The sequence below is a fragment of the Neopsephotus bourkii genome, unplaced genomic scaffold, assembly GCF_033783945.1.
Source record: "Neopsephotus bourkii isolate Nb327-2 ecotype Australia unplaced genomic scaffold, CSIRO-AGI_Nbou_v1 NB_107, whole genome shotgun sequence".
NCBI lineage: Eukaryota > Metazoa > Chordata > Aves > Psittaciformes > Psittacidae > Neopsephotus > Neopsephotus bourkii.
The window spans coordinates 16,728,815-16,755,278 of NW_026900624.1; the positions used below are offsets into that span (position 1 = coordinate 16,728,815).

General features: G+C 53.3%; 2 protein-coding genes across 5 annotated transcripts; one reads left to right on the forward strand and one right to left on the reverse strand.

The window, feature by feature from the left end:
- Window positions 1-33: 33 nt before the first annotated feature.
- On the forward strand, window positions 34-4,631 carry CUNH22orf23 (chromosome unknown C22orf23 homolog). Of its 2 annotated transcripts, none has more exons than XM_061364619.1 (6): window positions 34-180; window positions 434-496; window positions 862-1,038; window positions 1,742-1,876; window positions 3,069-3,169; window positions 4,502-4,631. In XM_061364619.1, the coding sequence occupies exons 1-6, from the start codon at window positions 102-104 to the stop codon at window positions 4,532-4,534; spliced, it is 588 nt and encodes a 195-aa protein (XP_061220603.1). In that variant the 5' UTR covers window positions 34-101; the 3' UTR covers window positions 4,535-4,631. The 2 variants fall into 2 exon arrangements, with proteins under 2 accessions (XP_061220603.1, XP_061220598.1); XM_061364614.1 differs by lacking the exon at window positions 4,502-4,631 and adding an exon at window positions 3,478-3,807.
- MICALL1 (MICAL like 1) lies at window positions 4,628-24,434 on the reverse strand. 3 transcript variants are annotated; one of them, XM_061364276.1, is made up of 16 exons: window positions 24,234-24,434; window positions 18,760-18,808; window positions 16,734-16,875; window positions 15,551-15,654; window positions 14,691-14,827; window positions 12,116-12,678; window positions 11,562-11,625; window positions 10,113-10,498; window positions 9,329-9,747; window positions 8,724-8,858; window positions 8,274-8,400; window positions 7,835-7,925; window positions 7,438-7,511; window positions 6,982-7,096; window positions 6,618-6,664; window positions 4,628-6,319 (listed from the first exon to the last, which is right to left on the reverse strand). In XM_061364276.1, exons 1-16 carry the CDS (start codon window positions 24,377-24,379, stop codon window positions 6,198-6,200), a joined length of 2,721 nt encoding a protein of 906 aa, XP_061220260.1. In that variant the 5' UTR covers window positions 24,380-24,434; the 3' UTR covers window positions 4,628-6,197. The 3 variants fall into 3 exon arrangements, with proteins under 3 accessions (XP_061220260.1, XP_061220251.1, XP_061220269.1); XM_061364267.1 differs by having other exon boundaries at window positions 9,329-9,807; XM_061364285.1 differs by lacking the exons at window positions 11,562-11,625; window positions 12,116-12,678 and having other exon boundaries at window positions 9,329-9,807.
- Window positions 24,435-26,464: the final 2,030 nt, after the last annotated feature.

Sequence of the window (26,464 nt, forward strand, 5' to 3'; positions counted from 1 at the left end):
CTCCTGTTCCTCCTGCCGTCCATCCTCGCCGCCGCTGGCCGCTACGGAGCCGTTAGAGCCCGCGGCTAACGGCTGAGCCCACGGCGGCACGGCCCGCAGGCATGCCGGGAGGCGGCGGCCCCTCGGCGGTGAGGGGTGGTGCAGCCGGGTACAGCCCGGGCACCCGGGAGCTGCTCAGAGGTAACGGCAGAGCGGGCTGCTCGGCCTGCCCTCCCTGCGGGGGGCAGACCCACACACCCCCCGAAGTGAAGTCCCATCGCGGTCCCCCGGGAGAGCGGGGGGGGGGGGTGTTGGGGAACGGGGCAAGCCCACCTTGAGTCTTCTAAACCTACATCTGCCCCTTCGTGTTTGGGCTGTGAGGGGGGAGTGCCCCGGGGTGGGTTCCCCAGCCCCTGCCCTGGCTGCCGTCTTCACCCTATGTCATGTTTTCCAGCGATGATGGAGGAGTCGAAGCTGACGCATTTCCAGAGGCGATACCTGATGGAGTGTGTGGAACGTGAGTGGTGCCTCTCTTGCTGCTGTGCTCTGGTGAGGAGCTTTTGCAGCTCACCCTGGGGATGCGGCATTGGCCCACTGCCTGGGTGGATGGGCCCGTGCTGTAAAACAGCAGCATGGCCCTTGCCAACACACAGAGTGAAGGGTCCCCACAGTCAGCCAGGTGCAATGGAGAGGCTTGGACCACAGCCGGTGTGGTGTCAGGGCTCACCAGCAACCAGGGTGAGATGTATGTGGCACCCAGGGTCTTTACTAGTGCTGCTGCAGTGGATCAACAGCCAGATCTGATGGCAGTAGCCCAGGGCCGTCTGTCCATCCATCTATCCATCCATCCAGACTTCATGTTGGTTTTGGTTTATTTTCCAGGAGGAGATACCATGCCCCTCCGGTGCCACCCCACAACCAGCAAAGAGCCAGCGCCTGCTTCCTCCCCACACGCTCATCAGCGGAGCAGGCTTTCAGCTAAACCCCATCTCCGACCTGCCAGCGCCTGCCAGGCGGGAGGTTCCTACATCCGAGAGAAATTCAAGCCACGGGCAACACGTAAGTTGGTAAACATGGCTAATAAATAAATGGTGCCACCCAGTCCCTCCTTTCCCCTTCCATCCATCCCCTGCCAGCAGTCTCAGCAGAGGCAGGAGGGATCTGAATTGCTGTTCATCCTCACACTTTAGAAATGGATTTCTGAGGGAAGATCTATGGTAAGTGCTTGCTGACTTCTGCCTGCTGGATGGTGAGTGACAGGTAATGATGGGGAATGGTTTTAAACTGAAGGAGGGTAGATTTAGATTAGGTATCAGGAAGAAGTTCTTCCCTGTGAGGGTGCTGAGGCCCTGGCACAGGTTGCACAGAGAAGCTGTGGCTGCCCCATCCCTGGCAGTGCTCAAGGCCAGGCTGGACAGGGCTTGGAGCAACCTGCTCTAGTGGAAGGTGTCCCTCCCCATGGCAGGGGTTTAGAGCTGGGTGAGCTTTAAGGTACCTTCCAACCCCAACTTTTCTATGATTCTATGACTCACATACTCTTTGCATAAGATGGGAGCACTATGTGATTTTCAAGCTTGCAAATTTGAGTCAAACCTCTGAGGGCAGTCCGGCTGGCTCTGTATGCCCGTGCAGTGCTTGTGCAGTTCAGTCCGTCGTTAACATAAGTGCTTCCTCTGGTGTCCTTAGGAGGGAAGTGCTGTAGCCAGGCTCCTCTGTGAGGAGGCAGGCCTATGATCATTTTTTTTCTCCTTGGCATTCACAGGAGATTTGGAAAAGGAGAAGCAAAGGCTCCAAAACATCTTAGCAACAGGGAAGGATGTGGTGGAGCACAAGGTGAAGCCAGTGGTGGTTCAGACCAAGGAAGAGGAGAGCCCTGAGCCTGACCGGTTTGAAGAATGTACGTCTTACTGTTCCCTGGAGGAAGGCAGGCGGGAGGCCTGGGAAGTGGGCTCCCTCGGAGAGCTGGGCTGGCAGGCCATGGGGCTGGTAACATGAAGCCCATTGCTGAAGGAGGCACAAAGCCCAGTTTCCAAGAGAAAGGAATTGGTGCTATGGTGCTGTGACCCCGCCATCCTCACTGAACTTACACTGCTGGGAGTTTCAAGCTCCCTTGGTTTGCAAGCCTCTTTGCAAACCTTGCAACAGGTTTGCTGGCAGGTTCAAGCTCTCTGTGCTGCCAGGGAGTTTCCAAGGGATGTGCAGGGAGACCTGGGCGGGAAGCCTATGTAATGCCTGTCCTCCTTCCAGCCAGTATAACTCAGCATAGGCTAGGATGCTCACCAGCCTGCCCATGCTTTGGGCTCTTTTCTTTCACTTCAGCCGAAATGTCAAGCAGAATTTTAAGAAGTGATGGACTTTGGCTGCAGAGTATTCTGGGATGGCAACACCCTTGCCTAATACCTGTGCTTAAATCTTCAATGTGTGTGCACACCCCAGCCAGCCCTTCACTAGCCAGGGCAGCACAGAGGTGGCCAACACTAGGATAACACGTATAGAAGGGGTGCTTTAGTTCCTGCCACAGAGAAGCCAGTCTGGCTGGCTTCATGCCTGCCCTCCATCATCTGAAACTTGTTGCAAGATGAGCATTGTCCTTGGCACATATGAAATACCCATGTGCTTTGTATTGAGCAAGGTTTGGACCAGCTGACTTCAGGTCTGTGCTGCAAAGCAGCAGCTCACGTTCTGTGCCTGTGCTAGGCCTGAGGGCAGAGATGGTCGCCATCACTGGGTGATGTGTGTCAACTAATGAACCTCAACAGCTTTAGGCAGGTTCTGTCTCCATCCACAGACTGGTTAAATTATCCACAAGTAACAGAGAATTGTTGGTACAAAGAAAATTAGAAAGCTCCCATTCTTACAAGATGGGGAGCGGTAAAAGATGGGCAAGGGCAACATTTTACATTGCATAAGGGACTACTGAGGTATTTTGATGACATGAGCAAGATGGGCATTACAGCAGACATCACCCTTCCCCTGCTGGGACTGCTGCTCAAACAGAGCTAGGAAACTGGGGGTTCAGATCTAGGCAGAAACATGTTTTCTAGCTCTTCATCTGAATCCTGTTTCCAGTGTTTTCTCTTATCCATCAGTGGTGAATGAAATTCAGGAGAGAAAGGAGTTCCTGGCAGAGATGGATGCTCTAGGACAGGGCAAGAAGTATCGAAGGATCATCCTCACTGAAATCTCACAGGTATGTGAGGGCCCTGGCGGCACTGGTTGTACAGTACATTATGTGAACCCCTGCTGTCAGAGACCTTAAAGCAGAGTGTCCTCCAATACCTGAGTAGATAAGTGGGCAGAGGACTGTCTCCCTTCATGGCATAGGACAGGCATGAATTTGGGGATGGGGGATAGAGGTCTTCAGGCTTGCTTTCCATCTCTGCGTGTAACTTAATCAGGGAAATAGCACTTCTGTTCTTGGGATTGGCAAAAGAATTAAAAAGCCCCAAAGCTTGCCAGCTTTCTCCCTCCTCAGCCCTTCCCCTTTTTGCTTTGCAGAAAATGCGTGAGATGGAGATCCTTGACAAGAAGAGAAGTGAGGAAATGGAAGAGATCATGACAAAAGACTTCGCTGGTGGGAACAAATCTGATCCCCATGACTAGGCCAAGGGAAAACACAAGTGCAATTTGTTCCCACTTCTTCTTCCCAGACTCTTAGAATCCAAGTCTCAAGGGCTGGTTTGTGCCTGTGCCCAAAGAGGGGGCAGCACCTCCTGCTGCCTAAAGCCAGAAGCAATTTGTACATAACCGGTGCCAGAAGAAAGCTGTTATAAAATCCTGCCCTGGAGCATGATCCCTTACTGCTTAACAATATTAAAGATATGAAAACACACAGCAGCAGCTACCAAATGTGACAAAGCTGAGCCTCCTTTTGCCTATGGAATGCCTCAGAACATGGCAATCCATCGACAGTAAGTCACTCCTTTCCATCCATCCACTCAGAGGTGGAGGTTTCTTGCAACAGTACAATGCTAACACACATATTGCCACCCACATTATGACCTGCTCCTGTCCCCATGACTGGGAATGGCTCCAGGGAAGAAAGATGCAGCCACGTGGCCCTGTGCAAGCACTATCCTCTAGCATTGCTGCAGGTCAGTGTGATTGTGTGCATTAGCGAACTTCTCACTGGCAGCTGATCTGGAACAAAGGTGAGGAGGCAGAGGGGACTTCAGCCCATGCCTGGCTGTTCGTTTTTGTTCCTGAGAGTGCACTATGCAGAACAGTCACCCAGCTTCCCACAGAGCCTGGAAATGGCTGTTTGCTCACCTCATACATAGCCCGCCTCTGCCCCCTGGCAGGCTGACCGTGCCTGCCCTGCTATTCCTGTGTAAATCCCAGCATAAAATCCACCTTCCACTTTTGTTAAGATCCCATCCTCTGCCTCTTAGCAATACTTGTCAGCCATTTCCCAAAGCCAGGCAGCACACCCTGTCCCTGGGACAGCACGAGTGCACAAAAGAATCGGAAACCTAAGCTGCAACCAATTTTTCAATCCAATGTTTCTTTTATTTCTGTTCAGGTGAATGGAAGTCACAGAGTTAGTACAGTGTAATTCCCAAATCAATCCCCTGACTGGGCACAGGGCCGAGGGGCGTCAGGCTGCAGCGATCCCGATGGCCTTTGGCAACAGTGACCTGACAGCAGGCTCTTTGAAGAAGAGTTGTGCTTTGGGATCTCCCCTCCCACTGTCCCTCATCAGCCTGCTGGGGTATGGCAAGAGTGGGATGGCATCACCAGTACAGGGCTGAGCTTGCCACCTCCCAGCCATGGCGCCTATGCTGGCACAGAGGAGGGGCTGGATCCCCCCTCAGGGAGGGATCCCTTTCCAGAATGCTATGGCAGCCACCTTGCAAGGCACTGCTCTGCTCTGAGAGCATTTTGGCTAAAGCCTGTTGGGTTTTGAGAAGGGACTGCAGCAGACTGCTTGGGGCTTGTTATGTCTGGTTTGCAAATGAGAAGGCATGATGAACCAACCACCTGACCAACCAAGCACCCATGAAACTCTAATGCAGACTGATCTGACAATTCAATAAATAACTCCTCGCCTTGGAGAAGGTGGGAAACAAAAATGGAAGGAGGAAGGGATGGTTGGAAGAACACTGCCCCCCATTCCCTCCTCCGATGTACACACACACACAACAAATAAAATAAGGGGTTTAAAAAGCTTTCAGGTGGGTTTGAATTCATCTAGTAAAGGAGGTGTAAAAACCAACGAGCCCACCCCTGCACACTTCTAAAGCATACACAGATGAAGCTGGGTAAAGGTCAGTTGTGACTGCGCCTCTCTCCCCAGCCGCTCAAGGGTGGCATTGGTGGGCAGGAGCACTAGCTCAGTGCCCCTTGCTGGCACTGTCTTGAGTCTTTCCTGCCCTTGCCTGGAAAAAGGAATGTTCCTCCCTCCCTCCCTCCAATGGCAGCAACGTCAGTGGTGTTTAGCAGCAGTGTGGGGTAAGATGTCCTGAGTAGGGCACGTGAGCTATGTCCTAGCAGCTGTACACCATCCCCTTGGGTCCTCTCAGCCCAGTAACGGAGCCCACCCAGCTCTGGTGCTCAAGGGAGGGGACAGCTTAAAATAAAGAGGGCACCAGTTATGGTTTTGGCTGTGGCTCTAGAGCCTTGTGATGTGGGACTGTTTTCCTAACAGTTAAGTTTAGGCCACTAAAACCCAAAGAATCCTGGCACTGATGCCAGAGTTTTCTCCTGAAGTTAGAAACAGGACAGAAAGGGGACAAAAGCAGGCAGGCAGGGAGGGACAGGCAGGCCCAGTCCTTCCCTGGCTGAGGTCAGAGGCACGTGGAACTGTCACAGTTAGAGCGGGAGAAGGGACAGGGAGGGAGCAGTTAGTGCAAGTTTTCCCACAAACACGAAACTCCTTGGCTTGCTTCTCAGTGAATGACAAGAACACGCAATGGGGTAACGTATCTGAAAAGCAAATCCATTTTCTCCTCGCCTCCTTAGCAAGGCTTCACAGAGCGGGAACGGTCATGCTCCTCCACAGCCTTGGGAAGGGGAGTGCTTTGGTCAGAATCCCTGACTCCAGGCAGAGGACGGGCATCTCCCCACGCCAGCAGCTCCAGTGCCTGGGGAGGGAGCATGGGGAGAGGCGAGGGGAGAGGAGGGAGACAAGCCCCCTTCCTGGCATGAATCCCAGCTAGCTGCAGGGAGGCCAGGGCAGTTGGGCAGCACATCCTTCCTGCTGCTGCTGATCCCCTGCTCTAGCTTTTCTCCTTGGGCGACTTGCTTTTGGAGTCATGCTTGTTGCCCAGCAGCTTAAGCACCTTCATGGGCTTGAATTTGCCTTTCTTCTTGCTCTCGGTCTCTGTCTCCTTGTGAAATTCTGGGGTTGCAAAGGGAGGTTGTTATTGCAGGGTGCTGATGGCTGTACACACACATGCACAACAACAGGGGCAAGACAGCCATGAATGAAAGCCCTCCACACCGTGCATAGTTCATTCTGTGATAATAGGGGTGCACAGCACAACTGTGCCCCAGATTTTAACAGCCCTGCAGGAACAGCTCCAGAGTCTACACAGAAGAGATTCTTTCCTGCACAGTTTCATCAATGGCTTGTGCTGCCCCTTGCTGGGGTCAGCAGTGAAAACATTGCTCCGAAGATCTTATCCAGTGTTTCTTACCTTTCCTTTTAATCATGGCTTCCAACATTTTATCTTCCTCCTCTTCTCTGAAAGAAAGAATGGGAAAGAGGTCAGCAATTCAGCCCTGAAAACAGCTGCTCTATTGTTTGAGGCTAGAGAACCTCCTACTTCTAACTCATGGAGGGGCAGATCCATCACTGTTTTGTGAGCGCTTGCTAACAGCAGGATAAGTCTGATGTGCTGCACATACTGCCCTGTCTTTCCCACACAAAACATTCAAACAGGCAAGGATTGGGAAGCTTGGGAAAGACATCAGCAACAGGGACATCTCAGAATACCCCCATAGGCTGAATCAGACAGGCTGTGTTTCTCCCCCTCCCTCAGCCACCCACTCCTCACTCACCTCTGGCGGTCCTCATCGAGGCAGTTCACAATGGCATTCCTCTGCTCAATGATGGTCACCAGCTCCTGCATCAGCACCTTCTCCCTCCCTCGGTCCTCATCAGTCCAGTCCTTCTCTACACAGCCAACCCCCAAGGAACAACAGGCAATTAAATGGCTGAAGGAGCTCTGAAATTCAGAGCTTTGGGGCAGAGATCTCCTAGCATGGTTCCCTACTATCCTGCCATGTTGCAGGCCTGCTTGGGCTAGCAGTGTTATGTGGGAGAGCACTGTAGGTGCCATCCCATGAGGCTAAAAGAAGCACGTCCTTGCACAAGCCTGGGATGGGCAATGAGATGAGACAGTGGTTCTAGAGGCAGCTGATAGCACTGGCATCCCTACAGATCCGTCTCTCTTCACCTGAGGCCCACGTAGACAGGGGAGATGATGCCCGGGGTAAAACAGAGATTTGCTTTACCTGGCTTGTTGAGGAGGCAACGTAGTTCGTACTCCACATCTGATTGCCGCTGCTCCAGATTCTGCTGCTTGAAGCTGCAAGGGAAGGGGTGCTGCTGGGATACTGCCAGCCTCCAGAGAGGCAGAACATCATCCCAAAGTACAGGGTGAGCTTGGAAAAAGCCAGTAAGATGCTGATCTTCTCCAATATAGCCAGGGAGTGGCTGCAGATGATGCTGCAGTGGCTTTGGTGACTCACAGTGGGTCAGTTCTGACCGTGTTTGGATGGATTTATCTGCTTGCACTCCTTCCCTCCCTTCTCCAGGCAAGGAGACTGTGTCAGGCTTCCTCCTGGAGGTAGCTTCAGGAGGGCTGAGACAGGGCTCCCTCCAGGAACACCTACCTCCCCACATACTTACATGTAGATGAGCTCCGATTCATGGCGCACTAGCATGTGCTTCTCATGGATGAGCTTGAACCAGTCCACAAGCAGGCTGTCCTCTGGGCTGTCTGCCAAGCAAAAGGACAATTCAGAGCCATCCTCAGCCCTGGAGGATCCCACCACCCTGCAGCAGGCTGTGCTCTGTCCAGCCAGTGGAGGGGCACTAGAGCAAACCTGACCCAAGCCTCTTCCTGAGCCCCTGAGAGATCTTATCTCTTCTCCCACTGTTCCACCCTCAGGACGTCTCCATGTCCAGGGTCTGGCTGTGATCGTTCCTTGCACCCAGCACAGCCCCTTCTGCCCTTGCAAACCCAGCACCAGCAGGGAGGAAGTCAAAGCTCTGTCTCCCTGGCTGGACAGAGGGCAGTCCAAGGGTCCATCCTGCCCCACACCCACAGACAGCCCACCCCACATACCATTCTCAGCACTCCGAAGCTTTTCCTCCAAGGCCACCCCACGGTGTTCCAGCTGGTCTAGCTGCTGCTCAATGGCATCCATCTGCCCATAGATGTCTTCCTCAGGGATGTACTGATCTGTCTGCACCTGCCAAACCATAAGGCAGAGACTGCCATTATCATCCACATCCAGTTTCCAGTGGTAACCCAAAGGCTGATCAACACTAATGAGGACAGGGGGACAACAGAACACTCCACCTAGACATGGATTCGAGATCCCCACCCCACTCTGGATCAAAGGGAGACCATGGTGTTGCCATCAACAGGGTCTAGCCTAGACACCATCCTACCCAGCCATGTGCTGCAACCCTACCCATACATGCATCAGCAGGGTGCATGTACACAGCTATGGCCCTGGGGGATATAGCACAAAGCTGGCCTTCTCGCTCTGGTTCCCAAGAACCCTTTTACCTTGCGTTTGATCAGAGGGAAGCCATGACCTGGTGCAGGAGGACGGGCTGGCTTGGAGCCCTTAGGAGGTTTCTTTGCAGAGGGGGATGCAGCAGGCGATGGCTTTCGGTTGAAGGGGTTCTCCTTACAGGATGACTGGAGAGAGGGAACAAAAGCAGGTGAGGATCCAGTAAAGGGAAGGGATATAGCATCCCAACAGCTGGGACTGAGCAGATGGGGCAGCCCTAGGATTTGTCCTGCCCCACATCCTCTCAGAGGAGGAACATAGCACTCCACCAGCAGCTGAGCCATGGGGCAAAAACCAGCTGTGCTCTTCTTTGGCATCAGTTCCCCAGTATCTCCCTAACAAGCATGCCGAATTATTTTCCTTCATGGTTCCCCTCCTATTTGCTCTGAACACATGACATCCTGCCTCTTCTCTAGCACATCGGGCAGGCAGAGTATGAGCAGAGACACCATTTAGCAAGCACATGCCTGAGGCTTGCTTTCAGGGCATCACAAACCAAACCTACCGAAGGGGCAAGCCTGGACTCATGATCCCCACTGGGTGACGGATAGGGAAGAAAATCCCCCTGATCTGAATGAGAGGAAGGTCACCATCTCACCTTCAGCTGTGGCTTGGGTGAGGCAGGTGTCTTAGGGCTTCCAGCACCCCCATCTGAAGCCAAGAGGATGGGTGTAGGGCTAGCCCCGGCTGGAGGCTTTGGGGGCTGTCGGCTGGGGCTGGTCTTCAAGCTGCCGGTGGAGACGCTCCTGCTGGCATGCAGGGTGCCGGGCTGCACCTCCCCGCTGCTGCTGGCCAGCTCGCTGGAGGAGGACAGGGAGGAGGTGGTGGAGATGCTGGCTGGGACAGCAGGGCTCTCGCTGGAGGAGACGCTGGCCAGTGGCGTGTCAGTGCTAGAGGTCTTGGTGGCTGTTGGCGTGTGGACAGTGGGCTCGGAGGAACTTTTGGGCACCGAGGCCTCATCGGTGTCACCCAGCACCTTGGCTGAACTCTCGGAGCTGATGCTTTCGAGGCTGAGGGCTGGAGAGGGGGTGGAGGATGATGGCTCAGAATGTGACAGCCTGGAGATGGGGTGGTGGGCTGCAAAGCAAAGGGAGAGCTCAGGGCGGAACAGGGGGGCAGGCAGGAGAGGAGGGTGGTGTGTACTGGAGCGCAAAGGGAACCAGTGCCTGTCTTCAGAGAAGACAGAAGGGACTTTGCAGCACAAATGTCTTGTCTGCAAATGAGGGTAGAGAGCACATGGCTAACACAAGTCCCAGCACAACTATCACTGCATAAAAGCCTGCCCTGCCAGGGTGATGCAGAGGTGCCTGGGAAAGGAGGAGCCTCCAAGAGACTGCACAGGGGGCTGTGGAGGAGGGATGAAGGAGCAGGGGGAAGCTCACCTAGCGGGGAAGCACTGGGAGCTCGTGGAGCTGGCCGCTTTTTCATATTTGGGCTGCTGGTGGGAGTGATGCCATACCAGGGGTGGAGAGGTCTGGCAGCAGCCTCGCTCTGTTCCTGCTCAGGCATGCTCTTTTGGGTGGCAGCGCTCTCCTCTTCTTCCTCATCATCCTCCTCAAAGGGATTGTATGGTTTGGGCTCTATGGCATCAGGCCTGCTCTCCTCACTCCTGGCTTTCCCCACCTCCTCCCCATCCTCCTCCTCTGGAGTCCTGCTCGGGGTCTCATGGCTGCTGCCTGGGGGAGGAGGGGGAGCTGGCTTCTTCTTGGGCTCTGCCTGCACCAAGGCCATCCACGGTGGGTCCTTGGCTCTCGCAGCAGCTCCAGCCCTGGCAGAAGAGAAAGAGAGATTGAGGTGGCAAGGAGCAGAGGCAGCCATGGGATGGCGAGGCACAGGACAGGGACTTAGCCCTCAGGGGAAAGGATGGCTGGAGCAGGATGTCTCCCATGCAGAAGCAGCTTTCTTGTCCAAGGCTGTCCCTAGTCTTCCCCAGACACAAAGGGTCTCATTCTCTGCAGGGCAACCTATGGGCCTGAAGGAAGCACAGTTTTGACTTGCCCACTGGGCCCAGTGTTTCGGTTTCCAAACAGCAGCCTCTAAGACTGAGCTTTATGGGTACAGCTGCTCTCCCCTTCCCAACACTGTTCCCATACTCAATTCTGCTGCCCAGGCTGTGGATGGAGTGGGAGTTGAGATCAGACACCTTCCCTCTGTGGTCATGCTGCCCTCCTACATTTCAGAGGCTGTTTGTCACCTTATCATCTGAGCATCCCAGGGATGGACTTCTCTTTGCTAACTCCCATGGCTAGAAGCACTGCTGCTCCTCTGGGTAGGCACGGCCCACAGCAAGCCCACACCATGGCTCCGTGAATCACTGCTCATCCGGAAAGCTGCCATCACTTGCCATGTGCACCAGCTCCTTGGCTGCTGCAAATGCAGGTGCTTGCACAACCTCTGTCCCAAGAGCAGGCAGGAAGAAGCCAGCACCAGTGTGCTCCTGGGTAAGAGACCAGGAGGTGTAAAGGTTGCAGCCAGGCACTCACAACATCCCTGCACTGGACCTTTCCTGTGACAAACCCTCCACAGGGCAGAAAAGTGCCCCCTTCTCAGCACCCACAAGCAGGACCATTTAAGAAGGCCCCTGGCAGCCTGCACGTGCCACAGAAACATCTTTCTGAAGGTCCAAACTCTCTACAAACCCTAAGAGACAGCAACTCTGGGAGGTATGGACAAACACGGACAGTCTAACAGGGAAAGGACCTGATCATAGCCTACATCCTCATAAAAGCAGGGGCTGATAGAGGTGGGAGAGGGGACCACAGCTGAGATGTACCTGTAGCCCCAACTCACTACAGGGTTTTTGCATGTCGTCTGAGAACAGAAGGACGTACCGATCAGAGGAGCAGGGTCTCCCTCGGGGTTTTGGGACAGGGGGGCTGGGTTCAGGTACCCTACCTAGAAAGACACAGGGTCAGACTGTCACAACACCAAAAGGACATGAAGAGGTAAAAATCAATGAGGCACCTCTTACACATCTCCCCATGGGAGATTCCCACTCTCTGACGAACTCCTGGTGTTTCTCCCACCATCAGTGCAGTCAGCCAAGTTAACCCCAAACATCCCCTTTGCCTTTTTCTCTCCAACCTACCCCAGGAGCTGCACCTGGAGAATTGACATGCCCCTCTGTCCCCATACCTGCAAACTGCCCGAGGACTGCCACCTCCCCTCCACACTGGCAGCACCCCTGGACAAACATAAGGGAGCAGGCAGGCAAGAAACCTAGCATGCTCTCCCCACTATGGGGATGGCTGACAATCAAAGATCTGGTGTCTAAGCCTGAGATTCATGTGGAGGCAAAAAGGTGTCAGGCTGCAGAGGAGTGAAACTCATCACACCTCAGCTGTTAGAGAGGTAAAGGTAACTCCTGCCACCACTGTGCTCTTACCATTCACCATGCCAGGCACACACTCGCTGCCCTCGCTCTGCAGAGTGGACCTGGGCCGAGGGACAGGGTGAGAGGTAGGAGGGGAGAGGGCTGAGGCATCGGTGCCCCTCCTTGGGGCAGGGGTGGGCCGCGTGTCTCTGAGCCGTCCTTCCAGTGAGCTGGCTTTGTCCTGGGGGAGCGCTGTGGGCTTGCTGGGAAGGGGAGGTCTGGGCGGAGTTTGGGAGGTGTGAGCAGGGGGCATCGCTGTCTCTGCTTTGCCCGGTGTGCTGTCCTTCTCCGCTGGGCTAGCTAGCCCCTCTGCAGGCACAGGGGTCTCCGCCGTGCTCTCCAGGGAGTCACCATCGCTCTTCCCCTCCTCTGCTCCTGTGGGGAAGCCATCCTCACCCACACTGCCAGCCCCAGTTTCAGTTCTTAGCTCTGGCGACTGCCGGTCTGGGCTGGGAGTCCTCTCCACCTTCCCGCTCATGGCCAATTTACCACGATGCTGTGTGCAGACAAAAGTCCCTGCCTCTGACCCGGGCTTGTATGACCCAGGGAGCAGCGTGCTGGAGCACTCCTTACACCTGCAATGAGAAGAGAGAGCCCCATGAGATGGGAGGCACCATCCTGCCCCTCAGGGAAGGCAATGCTCCTGGGCTGTGAAGTACTAAATCCTAGTGCAGTCTTGAGGAAGTCAGTCAGGAAAGGAGAGGAACAGAGAAATGACCCCATGACACTGTATGAACCCATGGGGAGTTCTCAACTCAAATACTGTGTGCATTTGGGTTCCTCCTTTAACTCAGGAAGGATTGAATAGATGTGGAAGGGCAGCAGTTGGTATTGGGATATGACATGGAAAAGTAGAAACCCACAGTTTTACTGCTGGTGCTGAACTTGGAGACAGAACTACAAGATCACACGTGGCCCATAAGGGGGACAGGGATCAGTCATTCGTGAAACAGGGAGTATCCACTGGAATAATGGAGCAGCTGGTTCAGAACCAACACAGGTTGGCTATGGGGCTGCCTTGTGGTGGGCAAGGGTCCTGGCTTGGTCTCACATTCACCATGCTGGCCATGGACCCCACCACGGTTATTGCATTTGGCTGGAAGGATAAGGAAATAATGCAGTAGGGCCGTTCTTACACTCTCCCTTGCCTGTTGAAACCAGGCTAAATAGCTTCCTGTCCTTCACTCTCTGCCACACTTCAGATCATCCACTCTTTCCCTGCTGAGCCTTTGAATCCTTCCTAATGAAACCCTCCAGGAGCAAATGTAATACCCAGTGCTGGCAACCAAGTCAGCCCTTTTCCACCTGGGAATGAAGGTGGATAACATCCATGAAAGAGAGCCAAGGGTAAGGGGCTGATCAAGTACTCCCATGAAAACCAAGCTTGGTCCTTCTTGTCGGAATACCCGCTGTTTGCAGCAGGTGACTACATTTCAAGCAGGTAATTTTGGTGAGGAATTCTGCTCTGGGTGCCCAGTTGACTGGGATTTCCTTTGAAATCTAGAGCAGAAGTGTGAGGACACAGGAGCTGTAGAGAAAAGGGGTATGATGAAATAAAGAGGTGGCAAGTTCAGACAAGGGCAGAAAGAGGTTTGTTTTGGTTTTATCTCTGTCAACCCACAGAAAACACTGCCACAGGACACTTCCAACCAAGCAGCACACATGAATCAGCAGGGGTGGGGATGTGTGTGTGGAACAAGAACAGCAGAAAAGCACACAGAGGCAAAACACAAGGATCTTGCTGCTCAATCTGAAGGGCCATCAGCTGTGCAAGGCAGAGAGGACACCTCTGCTATTCTTGGACCTGCAAAGCTCCTGCTTTTGCCCCAGCTGCAGATGGAAAGCTTGATGGGCCCCAGCTCAGCTCCCCTCCTTCAACGTTGTTTCTATGACACATCCCTGGCTGGCTTAGGCAGGTGAATGAGGCCTCCTCTATCTTCCCAGTGGTTCAGTATTTCCATCCTCAGATGCCAGCTGCCCACTTACCAGTTCACATCCCATGGCCCACATGAGATCTCACCCCTTCATCATCAGAGCAGGGAAAGCAAAGTGAAATGACTTCACATGTGCTACAGGTAAGGACCTGCACCTAGGGAGTAACCACAGAGCTGCTGACGCCTAATCCCTCATTCCTCAGTTTGGTAACAATCTGCAGTTCCCCAGATGCTCCTCTGAGTGCTCAGCACCACCCCAGGCACTGTGGGAGCCTGTCTATCCAGTTGAGGATGTGGAGTGTAGGCAGAAGGCCTCACTGGAAAGTGGTGGTGGGAGGCAGATGGTAAAGAGGCAGAGCATCCTGGTTTATGAAAGTGGGAGAAGCACCAGGGGCTGGGATCTCAAGGCAGTGAAGTGGGAAAGTGCAAGAGAGCAGGGGAGGCAAGCAGCACAGAGCTGGATACAAGGGCCAACTCAGACCACTGGGACAGGGGGCTGGCAGGCAAACAGACCCTCTCTAGTACCACCTCACACACTGTCTTTGATGCTCCACCTTACTCAAGGACACGAACACGCACAAAGACAGGGTGGCCACAGAACCCCAGTCTGCTGAGGAGAGTGCCCGACCCCTCCAGGCCTGGTCACAACACACCTAAAGCACTGGCGGTGGTAGAGCTTGCCCTCAGCCAGGTAGCGCTGGACCAGATGGACGTGCTGCTGGCAGGCTGTGCAGGTACTGCTGAGCGTGGTGCGCTGGGACCGCTCCAACGAGTCCAAGGGGGCATCGTCCTGAGACACACAATGCACAGGGAGATCAGGATGGGAGCCACAAGCTGCTCCCCAGCCCACTGCTCCAGCAGAGCAGCTGTTCCTATGCAAGGCCATTGCTGTGTGTTTGTGGCACCGTTCAGGGTCTGACCTCAGGGTCTGACAACGCAAAGAACAGCTGCCCCCAAAGCCAGGCACACGCAGGCTGCCTCTTCCCAAATTAGAGGGGGGCATCCAGAAAGTGCCTTGCCCCTATCTAGGGCTAAAGGACTGTGGAAGGCACCAATCTAAGCCCCAGGTGGAGGCAGGGACCTGCAAGAGGAAGCCCTTCTTTTTGGAAAATGTGCCATCCCAGACATCTGCTAAAACCTGAAATAAAGGGCCAAGAAAGAAAAAGCCATCTTTTCTGCTCTTCTAATCCCAAATTCCTGCTCTTTACTCATCTAAAGCATCATCAACCCATAGAAAGAAGGGTACCTGTGCCCCGGAGTGGCTCAAGGCAATCTGGCACCAATCTGCCCAACATTTTGACTGCCATGGATTTCAGTCCATTGATTTCTAGACAGAAATCACTCTCTCAGCTGGGTCCTTCAAGGAACTGAAATCCCAAACACCCCTCCCACCCCAAACGCACAGGTAGCCCCTACAAAAGATCGATCCCATTGCAACAGGCTCTTATCTCCTCACCTGTAGCGCAGGGAGCACCACTGCCTCAGGCTGGCTTTGAATCAAGAGATTAGGTACCTGTGGTGCTGGGGGACTCTCAACTGCAGCCACGGGCTTCTTGTGGGACAGCAGAGGAGGAGAGGAGTCAGCAGCTGGGAGCTTCATAGGCGGAGGAATGCTGGCTGGAGGCAGAAGGCAAAGGAGGATCAGGCACGGAGAGGAGCAGTGACTCACACCGCCCGTGGCAGGGAAGGGGAGGGGGAAAGAAAAATATCATCGAGCCTTGTGACATAGGACAGGACTTGCCACTCCCAACACTTCAGAGCCTATTTTAGGTGGAAGAGACAAACACAATCTAATAATGGGTCAGCTACGAGGCTGCCAGAGAGGCTGGCCCTGCTGTGGATCCCCTTCTGTGGACCAGGGATACCAGCCTCTCACTGCGGTTTTATTTACATCAAATGCTGCTTGGCTTCCTCATAACCAACTCCCTAAGCAACGCTTAAAGCCCAGAGCATCTCGGGTAGCTGCTGATGTGTTGTTGTGACTCAATGGGCCCCAGGGCTTCCAGGCTGTCAGCACTGCTGCAAGCATCTCCTGCCCATCAGGGCTGGCACTCACACACCAGTTCCCCCCCCTCCTTGGCTGGAGGCCAGCATCGCTGAAGAAGTACATATGCATGGAAGAGATTTATCTGATGCTGTGGCTCAAAAGCAGAGCAGACACCTGGAGCCCCCACCTCCACCCAGGAGGGTTGCCCTGGAAGAGATGTCTCAGAGCAAGACTCAAATCAGGCTGCAGTTGCAAGAGCAGATGAGCTAATCTGACACACTCAACCCTGTTTCCCCTCCCTCTGTCCTCCGGTCCTTTCACACTTACAGATGTGATAAAATTTGGCTGCAATAGGCGGGTTGCCTATCAAGCCTTTCATTTTAGTGGGTTAAAGCAGATCACAAAGGGGTCTGATGAGCACCACGGGCGGTGACCCAACCCAATGGATTGCAGAGGGTGAATTAACCAGGCATTCCTCCTTCCACAGCCTGAGCTGTTAAATCACTCCCCAACTCTTGTGAAACCTCACCCTACTCTACTCCCTGTCCATGGCTTTCCTCACCGGCACCAGCAAGATCCAGGAGAGGCAGGTCCTCCCAAACTCACACGGCTCCCATTTGCCATAGCAAGGAGGAAGCACAAGGTAATACCAGTTTCCTGTACTCAAGTAGGGGCAAACTGGAAGCCAGAGGGGTAGGAGGACACTCACCTTGGCTGGGGTTGTTGAAATGGTTGTAATACTGAGACACGTAAGTCATGATGCTGAGGCAGTCGGGGACTTTCATGGAGACCATGTCATTGGGATCTAGAAGGGCTGGGATGCCCAGCTCCCGCTCTGCCAATTCAAAAGCCTGCAGGAGCAGCAGAGAGAGGCATTAAGGAGAGAAAAACTGATGCTCTCTGAAAAATAACAGAGAAATCAAATTGTAAGGGCCCTAGGAAGGTTAAGTAATAAGCCTATGGCATCCCTCAGGGATCAAGAATCCCAGACATGCCCCTTGATTGGAAAGGGAGCAACAGAAGCAAGGGAGTAAGCTGCTGCAGCTGCTCTTTCCTGCAAGGCATTTCAGCTGCCTGTGCCCCTGCAATGCCCACCTGAAGGGTCCTGGAATTTGGCTACTGCACTGGGACAGGGAGGGTAAATTTCAGGAAGTCTCAGTTTTCACTGGACAAAAACGACAAACCAGTATTTCTTCAACCCATGAAAGTGACATGCCACCAGTGCCCTCATGCAAGACCCCAGCAGAGCCTTGCTTGGCACTATGAAGGGCTGGCAGATACTTGCAGTGACACAGCCCAACACCAGCTCTACTGAGGAGTGTCCCCAGCCATTCCAAATGCTCACCCCACAGAACCACTGACTCTGCCCATCCTTTCATGCTCTGGGGTGCCACATCTTTCCCTCTCTCAGTTAACACAGCCACTCCAGCTCAACAGCCAGCAGCCTGCTGCTTGCCCAGCTTGAAGGGCTACTTCAGGAATTTTCTGTCTCAGCAAGTAGAAATGACAAGGACATTGTGATAAGAAGCACACAGCTCCTACAAGTGCATACATGGGTACTTGAAAGGAAGGTGTGAAGGAGGAAAATAGCTGTTTGAGTGCTCTCCGCTTAGCGCTGCATGGATAACTGGTTGTATGCTGGCCATCCTGCTGTTGTGCCAAGGGCAGTGTATCCACACTGATGTCCAAGGGGGACAATATGTGAGACTATGGCAGACACTGAAGAGAAAGCAAGTCAGTAAGGGATGGTAGCAGTGTGGGCACTGAATTGTGAGGTACCAGGTGCAGGGTGTGCATAAAGACTGAAGGTGCCTGGTATCTGGGGCACAGGGTGCTGTGCAGGGTGTGGGATCTAAAGAAAAGAAACAGAGAAATAAATGGAAATGGGTATTTGCAGGAACTGGGGATATAAAATGTCCCCTGTGGACACCCAGCTATGCTCAGCCTCGCTTTAAGCTGGTTCCCTGGACTAAAAGCCTTGCTGAACATGATGCTGCAAGCAGCAAGGAGAGACCCCAGCTTAGGGGTTACTAACAGGACAAGAAACCTATTGTGTGGCTCCTGAATGGGAAAAGATGGCTGCTAATGGCTGAGAGGGGCCAACTGGTCTAGGAAAGGTCATGGCCAAGACACAACTGGAGAGTCCTAATCCTAAAACCTCAGATGACCTAGCTCAATTCAACTTGGGAAGGTGACGGCCCAAGTCTCTCCATGGGCTATCAGATGGAGCCTGCAGCAGTTAGCTCTTTCAGCAAAAGAAAAACCGAACAAGGCTATGGCTAGCCCTTGGAGCTGGGCATCTCCCCATTCCCCCCTGCCTGCTTGTGCTCTTGGCTCTAGCTGTCGCAACCAGGAGGGGAACATTGCAGACCAGCATAGGCCCAGCATGACCTTCCCCTCTGTTTATGCCTGGAGTAAAACTAACTTCCTGCTTCCATTGCCTGCAAGTCTGGAACAGCTGATGTCAAGAAGATGTTGCACCATTTAAGCTTCACCTGAGATGTTGTCTTGGCAACTATCAGGATAACCATCTTATCTTCTCTGCAGTACAGGCTGGAAGCTGATGTTTCACATTCCCTTATATTTCCACAGAAGATCTTGCCTTCTACTTACACGTACAGGTTTTTTTCCTTACACCCTCACCACTGTCACAAAGTCCTCCCACACTCCATGACCTCCATCAAGTCATTCTCATGTCCTTTCCTCCTTCCATGAACTGCATAACAGGGACTTACCAAGCGGTTATTCTCATAGACATCATCCTTGGAGAGAGAATCAAAGTCTCTGAAATGAGAAAGCACAAGAAAGTCACATGAGATGCAGAGGAAAAGGGCCCCAATGCCACCACACGCAGGTTCTCAGGACAGCCAACCTTACAACAACTCAACATGTAACAGCCTAAATAAACACAACCTTGGCAAAGCAGATCTTCGGGTTGTAAAGGGATAAAGAAACCAAAGGGGAATTGCAATTAAAAAACAGAAAGCAAGTCCCAAATGGGTGGTGACCAGGAAATTAAAATGTCATTCTGGTCTCTCTTTACCCACTTGTGATTAAAGCTGCAGAAATACCAGGGCCACATTCCGATGAGCACCATGCACTGCTGCAGTGAAGGGCACACGACATCACCCCAAACTGGCCCTTCCAAGGCCTCAGGCGCAACAGCAGGAGGAGGATGGGGAAGCAGATTCCCCCACCTCAAGACAAAAAGCTGCCTGTGCCAGATCTCCTTAGATAAACCTCCCTGCACAACCTTAGGGGGTCTGGGGTCCCCCCAGGATTTGGGGTGACACAAAAGGTCTTCAACAGCGCTCTGTCCTTGCTTGCTCCTCAACACCCGCAGTACATGGCAACCTGCCTGTGGCCACAGCCTTTTCAGCATGGCAGCTTGGGGTTCCATAGAGAGGAGCCCCAGAAGTTCCCAACCTGGGCATGTTGTAGCATCACTTCATCCCCTGGATGTCTTCAGGGGATCGAATCAGCCTGGCCACAGGGACTGATCAGCTGCCTTCGTCAGAGGAGCAAAGGGAAGCAGGTTAAAGCAATCTGCAGGTTTTCAATAGAGGGGGAGAAATACAGGAAGGAGTTAGTTATGCCTTCTGCATGTGTGTGTGGGTATAATGTGTGAAAACAGCATCACACTAAATGGATCACAGCCCCTTCCTGCCAAGGATCTCAGCTTTGTCACTAAAAAAACCTCCTCATGCAGCAGCTTGGTGTGACTGCAAACTGGATGCACAGAGGAGGACATAGCCCTGAGAGGTTCTGGGTCAGGGAAAGCCACTCCAATGGCCCAGAGAGACATGCAAAAGAGAGACCAATGCAGAGGGACGACTGAGATTCAAGGGGAGGAATGTATCCCTCACCTCAACTGCGGTGAGCAGGAACTGTGCGAGACAACGAATCCTCATCCATGTACCCACAGAGAAGGGATGCGGGAGCCTCTCTTGCTCCATCCCCTTTTGAATTTTACTGCCTTTTCCTGTAACACCAACTCGGCTCGCTCCGGCACCGCACTGCAGAGCAACCAGCCCCTTCTTGAAGCCCCTCATGTGCTTTCCCAGCACTGCAGAGGAAGCCCAGGACAAGCTCTGGAAGATTTCCCAGCTGCCTGCACCACCATAAAACCACACTTCCTCCGTTCAAAGAGGCTGCTGGTGCAGTTTCCTCCCAGACAGATGAAACTGCAGCCACTTGCTGCTGCGGGAGCAGATGCAGTGGACAGGCAGAAGATGGGCTGGATGTTTAACTCTGTGTCAAGCACCTTTCTGACAGCTCATGCAAATGCATGCACAGAACGCAGCCTCTTCAACATACCACAACTTTTTCCTCTGTACACACTGGTGAGAAAAGGCTTCAAGTTGCAGCCTTTGCTTTGATGTTAAAACTACTGCCTTCTTTATATTTATGACTACTTTCCACTGGGAAAGGTTTTTTCCCAAAGTCATTTTTTATTCCCTAGAGAACTCATTTAACCTTGCTGCATTTTTTTTGTATGTTGTTGCTTTGGTTGTGGGTTGGTTTTTTTTACCTTTTAAAGAAAATACCAGTTTGGGAACACAGGAGAAGCGATGACAGCTAAGTTATCCATCAACTGCCTTCTAAACATTCATGACCTTCATTTTGAATACCCTCACTTTCAGCACACGGGAGTGATACAGCTGGAAGCTTGAATGCTCCTTGGTGACCTGGGCTGAGAGAGTATTTTTTGACGGATGAAACATCATGTCCATTCCACTCTGCCCCAGCAAACTAAAGCTGGTTTAGTAAACCAAAGCAATTCTGCCTGGGAAAGCAGATGCCAGCACAGAGGACACGAAGCTCAAAAGGTAACGGAGGGGGGGCTACCAAGCAGCAAGGGAATAAAGTTTTCCACTAACGTAGGATTGCAGACTCCCAGCTTTTACCCGAGATACTGAAGTCCATCAGTATAAGCTCTGAGGCATCACAGTGTATTCAGTTCCTCTCTGCTGCATCTCCCAGCTCCCGCTCCAAACAAGCTAAGCAGGACTGCACTGATCTCCATCACTCCTGAAATGAGCACTCCCTCATGGTGCTCTGTTGCATGACATCCCTGCAGCTCTGGGCATGCTCCCTGCATGGCTTCTCAGGCATGGGGGAAAGTCACCCCAGATGTACCCCTCCCCTCCACATGTGGATGTATCAGGTTATTTCCTTGCCCTGATCTCAGCAGCCTTTCATCCAGCCCCGCTCAGGCTCCTCTCCTGACAACACAGCAGTCCAAGGGATTGGATGTAAGAACAGACAAGAATCTGGCTGTCCCAGTTAAACAACTGTCTTGACTCAGCAAAGCCCAGCATAGTAGCATATCCTGGAGTAATATTTCCATGCAAATAACATCCCAAGCTTTTACCTAATTAGATACATGCAGAGCCACTAAGCACTCTGGGGTTTCGGGCAGCTGCCAGTGAGCACAGCAGACCCAGGGAAGGGGGAAGGGTACAGCTAAAACCAGAGCTAATTCCTGGATTCCTCAAATATAAATAATAACGGCAGTGCCGCATAATAGGCCCTTCAGCTTTCCAGGTCTTGCATGGAAATGCAGGCAGTACTTGGGAAGGAACAAACGAGATCTGTGATCCAGCCTGTAACCGAACCCACAGCTCCAGGGACACAAACCAGCACGGCTCTCATCTCTTTCCCTCAAGTCTCCATCTCTTTCAGCACTTGAAAGGCACATGCCATGTTCTCTCAGACTTCTCACCCCTGAATGCCAAGAACATTCCCTGAGCTTTGGGGAGGCGGCGCTGCTTGGGACGCTGAAAGATGATTTCTGCCTCACTAAGCTGCAGTAAATGCCTTGTAAACACTCATTTAATGCTTCAGATTTCTACAGCACTGAGCAAACAAACATTAATCCCCACAGTCCACTGTCAGGTTGGCCTGGATGCTCCCAGCTCAACTGACAAGGGAAAAAGAAGAGATTAAATGTCTCGCCTTGAGATCACACAGCCAGCAGTGCAGCCGGAGGATAAATCCAGGTTTCCCATTTCCCTGATTAGCACAGTGAGGCAGTGAATTCAAGTGAGGTGTGTACAGGAGCAGAGCTCGACTTTCAGCTTCATGGTCAGACAATCGGGACACACCAACAACCACCACAGCAGTGAAAGAAAGCCTGAAGGATCAGGGCGCCAGAGCAATGGTGCCATACAGGTAGAGGAGAGAGCTCCAGCTCAGCTCCTGTGTGGATATGAGCTGCTCCCCTCTGCAACCCAAGGGAAAGCCAGCAGGAAGCAGGAAGGCTGAAGTTCTGTACTCAGCTGCTTTGAGGAGCAGCATGGCCATCTCACATGGGCCAAAGGAAGACCACACAGGTCAGAAATGCACTCACAAACCCCTGCCAAGTGCCATTACTGGGCTGAATGAAAGCACTTTAGAAGACAAGAAGGGAAACCACTTTTCCTCTGCGGCCGGATTTACTGACTCTGATCTGATCTACCCACTTCCAAATTGGGACAGGCTGAAGAAGCTGGAATCAGATGAAATGATGCTGCTCTTCTGCTCACCCTCTGAAAATCCCTCGACAGCATGCCATGTCCTTGTAAGGCCCTGGGCTTTGTCTCTACAATATAGCAGAGGACCTGTGAAGTCAGGACATCAGTTAGGACATCTGCCAGGCGCAGATTTAAGCCCACTGACAACTTAAGAGAGCGGCTGCTGCCTACTGGGATGGTAAATATGATTAATGTGAAAGCATCAGGTGGTTTTAGTGGTGTTCATTGTGAGCTTTCGCTGAAAAGCTTTTCAGTTCCCAGTTACTGTGCCACTTACACTAAAGAAATCATTCAGAAACACAGTAATTGTAAGTGCTCCTGTCCGTAATTTGCCTCTTCCCCTCCAACAGCTGGTCAAAGCAAGCCCCAACCCAGGAGCTGCTGGGACACAAGAGCATGCAGCTCCCTCAAGGCCCAGAGTGATGCAAAGCCATCATACGGTTCAGCTCTTGGTGGTTCCTGAATGCCTCACTGAGGGTTTTGTGGCAGCCACCTGAAACATAGCAGTTTGGTTCCTAGCCTACCTGTTCAGCTTCTGCTTGTAAGAAGACAGGCTGGTTTTACCCTCTCACAGACACTGCAGCTCCTCAGCAGAGCCACTGTCAACCCTCTGCCTGTGAGAGGTTGCTGTGACAAAAGGCCATCCCCCAGGGGCAACTCAGAGAGAAGGATTTGATCAGTTCGGGCAGCCTCAGAGGAAGAGCCAGCAGTCCTGGAGCAGAACGTGACAGGGGACACACCGCCAGCCTCTGCTGACAGGTGAGGAGTCAAAGCCGAGCAATGCCTACCTGCACTACAAGGGCTACCAAAGACTGGAGCAGACGGGAGGCGGGTCCCCAGCAGCGCTGGGGCAGGCACAGTTATGGCAGCAGGTCGGGGCAGATTCCTTCCAGTAGCTCAGCCAGTTCCTCCAGCCTGACACCATGCCCCCAGGCAATCCCAAACGCACCAGCTGCCTCCTGAAACTCACATTCCCCCTCAGAGCCACCCTTCGAAAGGGGGGCTGATGGAGGAAACTCAACTCGGAGCCATTTGCTGAGGGAGGCTAGCAAGGCTCGATGTCCCTGCTGGTATTTGCTACCTCCAGCTTTCACTGCGGCATCCATAGAAAACAAGCTGGAAGGGAATGCAAGAAGCAACCTGGTCCAGGGCTCTGCATGTTTCAGAGTGATTCCCTCCGGCAGCTGGGAATATCCCTACGCCAGGCAAGCCTCTGGTCCTTGGGAAGTGGGAATGCCCACCTCGCACAGGGACAAAACACTCCATAGCCAGCTGCAGGCACTGCTCCCACCTCTGCACTCTCCCCAGCCTTAGCCACACGACTCTGCTAACCCTGACCTTGACGGGTCTGTGAGCCCAGGTCAGAGGGTCGCTCTCTGAAGCACAGCACTCTTCATCCCGGTACCAATTGACTTCGGGAAGCAACAGAGCCCCTGCTGCTCTCCCTGCCCCTGACCCCCCCCATCCATGCACATGGAGCCTCAGTCCCTCCCTGCCAGCCAGCCTGGAGCCACTTCCACCGGCGCCTGCGCCTCCCCAGCTCCCTGCCCAGGGAGCCCCAGCCCAGCTCCTCCAGCCCCACCTCTCCTCCAGCCACCAAAGACCGCTGGCCGGAGCCGAGCCCCGCGGCACCACGTCCGTGGCCAGGCCGGTGCGGTGCGGCGCGGCCTGTACCGCGGCCGCTGCACACTCACAGGAGGTCGGGCCGGTGCCGGTGGAGGATGGCGCAGAAGGCCAGGCCGTCGCGGAAGGAGGCGCTGAGGTCGCGGATGTCCACGCCGCGGTACCCTTCGCACTGCCGGCGGCACCAGGCTTGCAGGGCGCCCCGCGGGCCCGACATGGGGGCTACCGCTATCACTGCCGCCGCCGTCACCGGGAGCACAGGGGCGGGGCGGGGCCGGTGGGCGGGGCTTGTCGAGGGGGGCGGGGCTTGTCGAGGGGGCGGGGTCTGGAGTCCCGGGGCACGTGGCTGCCGGTGCCCGCTCCTGTTCCCGGTGCCTGCCCGGGTCCACCGGGAAGGGAAGAGCGCTGCGGGCTCTCTTCTGAGAGGAGGGAAAGGGTGGGAAAGGGGTGGTAGAGTTAGAGCCTGAGCAGAGAGGAGAAACACGGGAGGGAGGGGGATGGAGCGGTCCCCCAGGAAGGGGGAATCCCAAGGTAATTCCTGCTTCTAAGTTAGGGCAGGAGGCTGGGCAGAGGTATTCGCTCCACTGCTCTTCCCAGCTCAGGGAAGGCTCAATTATCAGATAAAAGCCCTGAACAAAAGTTGCAGCCTGTTTTTTTTCCACACAGAGAATTCCACGAGGGAACTGAAAACAGTTGGGACTGAATTCAAGCTTAACTTCAGCTAAAGAACAAAAGCACCAGGCAACCTCATTTCTGGATCTTCTTCAGGCTCATCCATAAGGCTACTCCAGGAGCAAGCAGCCCTAGAGACACAAGGCACAGCAGCAGAGGACATGGAAACATAAGGCAGCAGAGTACGGGTGGGGTGTAGGTGACTCCAAGGGTAGGCTCCGTGCCAGGAAGGGCTTTGAAGATGAGGACACTTGGAGTTGCCAGCAGCACTTCACAGGAAGCCCTGAAGAAGTGGAGGAAGAGCAGGATACAATCTCAGGAACCCACGACATCGAGGAGATGGATTGTCCCGGGAGCTGGCTTGCACGCTCAGTTTGATGGTCGGACAAGGGCAGAGGGAAGCATGCTATTAAACTTCATTTTGCTGCACACTGTGTTTTTTAGGCAAAGGTGGGCTACCTCTGAAAGACCAATCCATCACACTGGTGTTGAGCTTACTGATGCCCGCGCCGAGTCAGCAAGAGTGCCCTTTCTCCATTTATTCATTTTTAATGGGATGTGTATTCCTTCTCCAGTCAGACCTCACACTTAGCACGCCCCTTCCTCTATTACACTGTTACATTCTATTGCCCCATTGCCCCAGAGCTTTAACAAGGGAAAACCAAATTCTGTCTGAATGGCTTCCACAGCCTCCCCCTTCAGTGCCCAAAATAAGCTGTGGTGTAAATCACAAGAAAAACTACTATGTAGGGAAAAAGGAAATGAAGCATTGTTTTGGGTTTGTAAGGACCGAGCTGGCTGCTCAGCGTCCCCCCAGACCTGCCCGACAGCATCTTCCTGACGTATCTTAAGGGACAGCTGGATCAGGGATGTTTTCTTGACTGTCTTTTCCAGGGTACATAATCACACTCGTCCCCTCCACAACTATAGGTCAGACAGAGAGCAGATAACCCTGTGCTGTGGTTCCCTCTGATAAAAACTGTTTTGACCAGAACCTCCTGAGAACGTTTCCACTATCCAAACCCTACTGCTGCAGCAAAGCTGCAGCATGCCTGCCCAGCAGCGATGGGGCTCTATTGATGCTGCTGAACACCCTGCACTCCTTGAGCTTCAAGCAGTGCCAGGCACCACAGCTCGCCGAGCCCATCTTCCTGCTCCGCGAGAGAGCTGCAAGCTCCTCCTGGCTCCGTTCCACCAAGTGCCAGCCTCGCTCCGTTAACCTTCAGCAGCCCCTCAGACAAGGCATGGAGCAAGGCAGACCGGCAGATGGTCTCTGCATCATTTGGAAGAAGCTCTGGCAGTCACAAACACAAGCAGCAGGATATTCACATAGCTGGGAGCAGTCTGTAACCACTGGAGTGTTTTAAGATGATACATATATGCATTAGAAGTCTGTAATTCCAACATGTCAATCATAGATTAAAAAAAGACTAAATCCCAGTAACATACTGGATTCCTTTGCTATATGTGGTGAACTAGAACTGATCACAGAGATCCTGCCCTGCCAGCAGTTTTCCTGTTGTATATCACATGTAGCTGAGCACACGCTCTGGGGAAGATTTAGGCTTTCGATAACAAGAAAGTAGGAGAGTTGCTGTTGACAGCTATGCTCATTGTGCTGCTGTTGGTA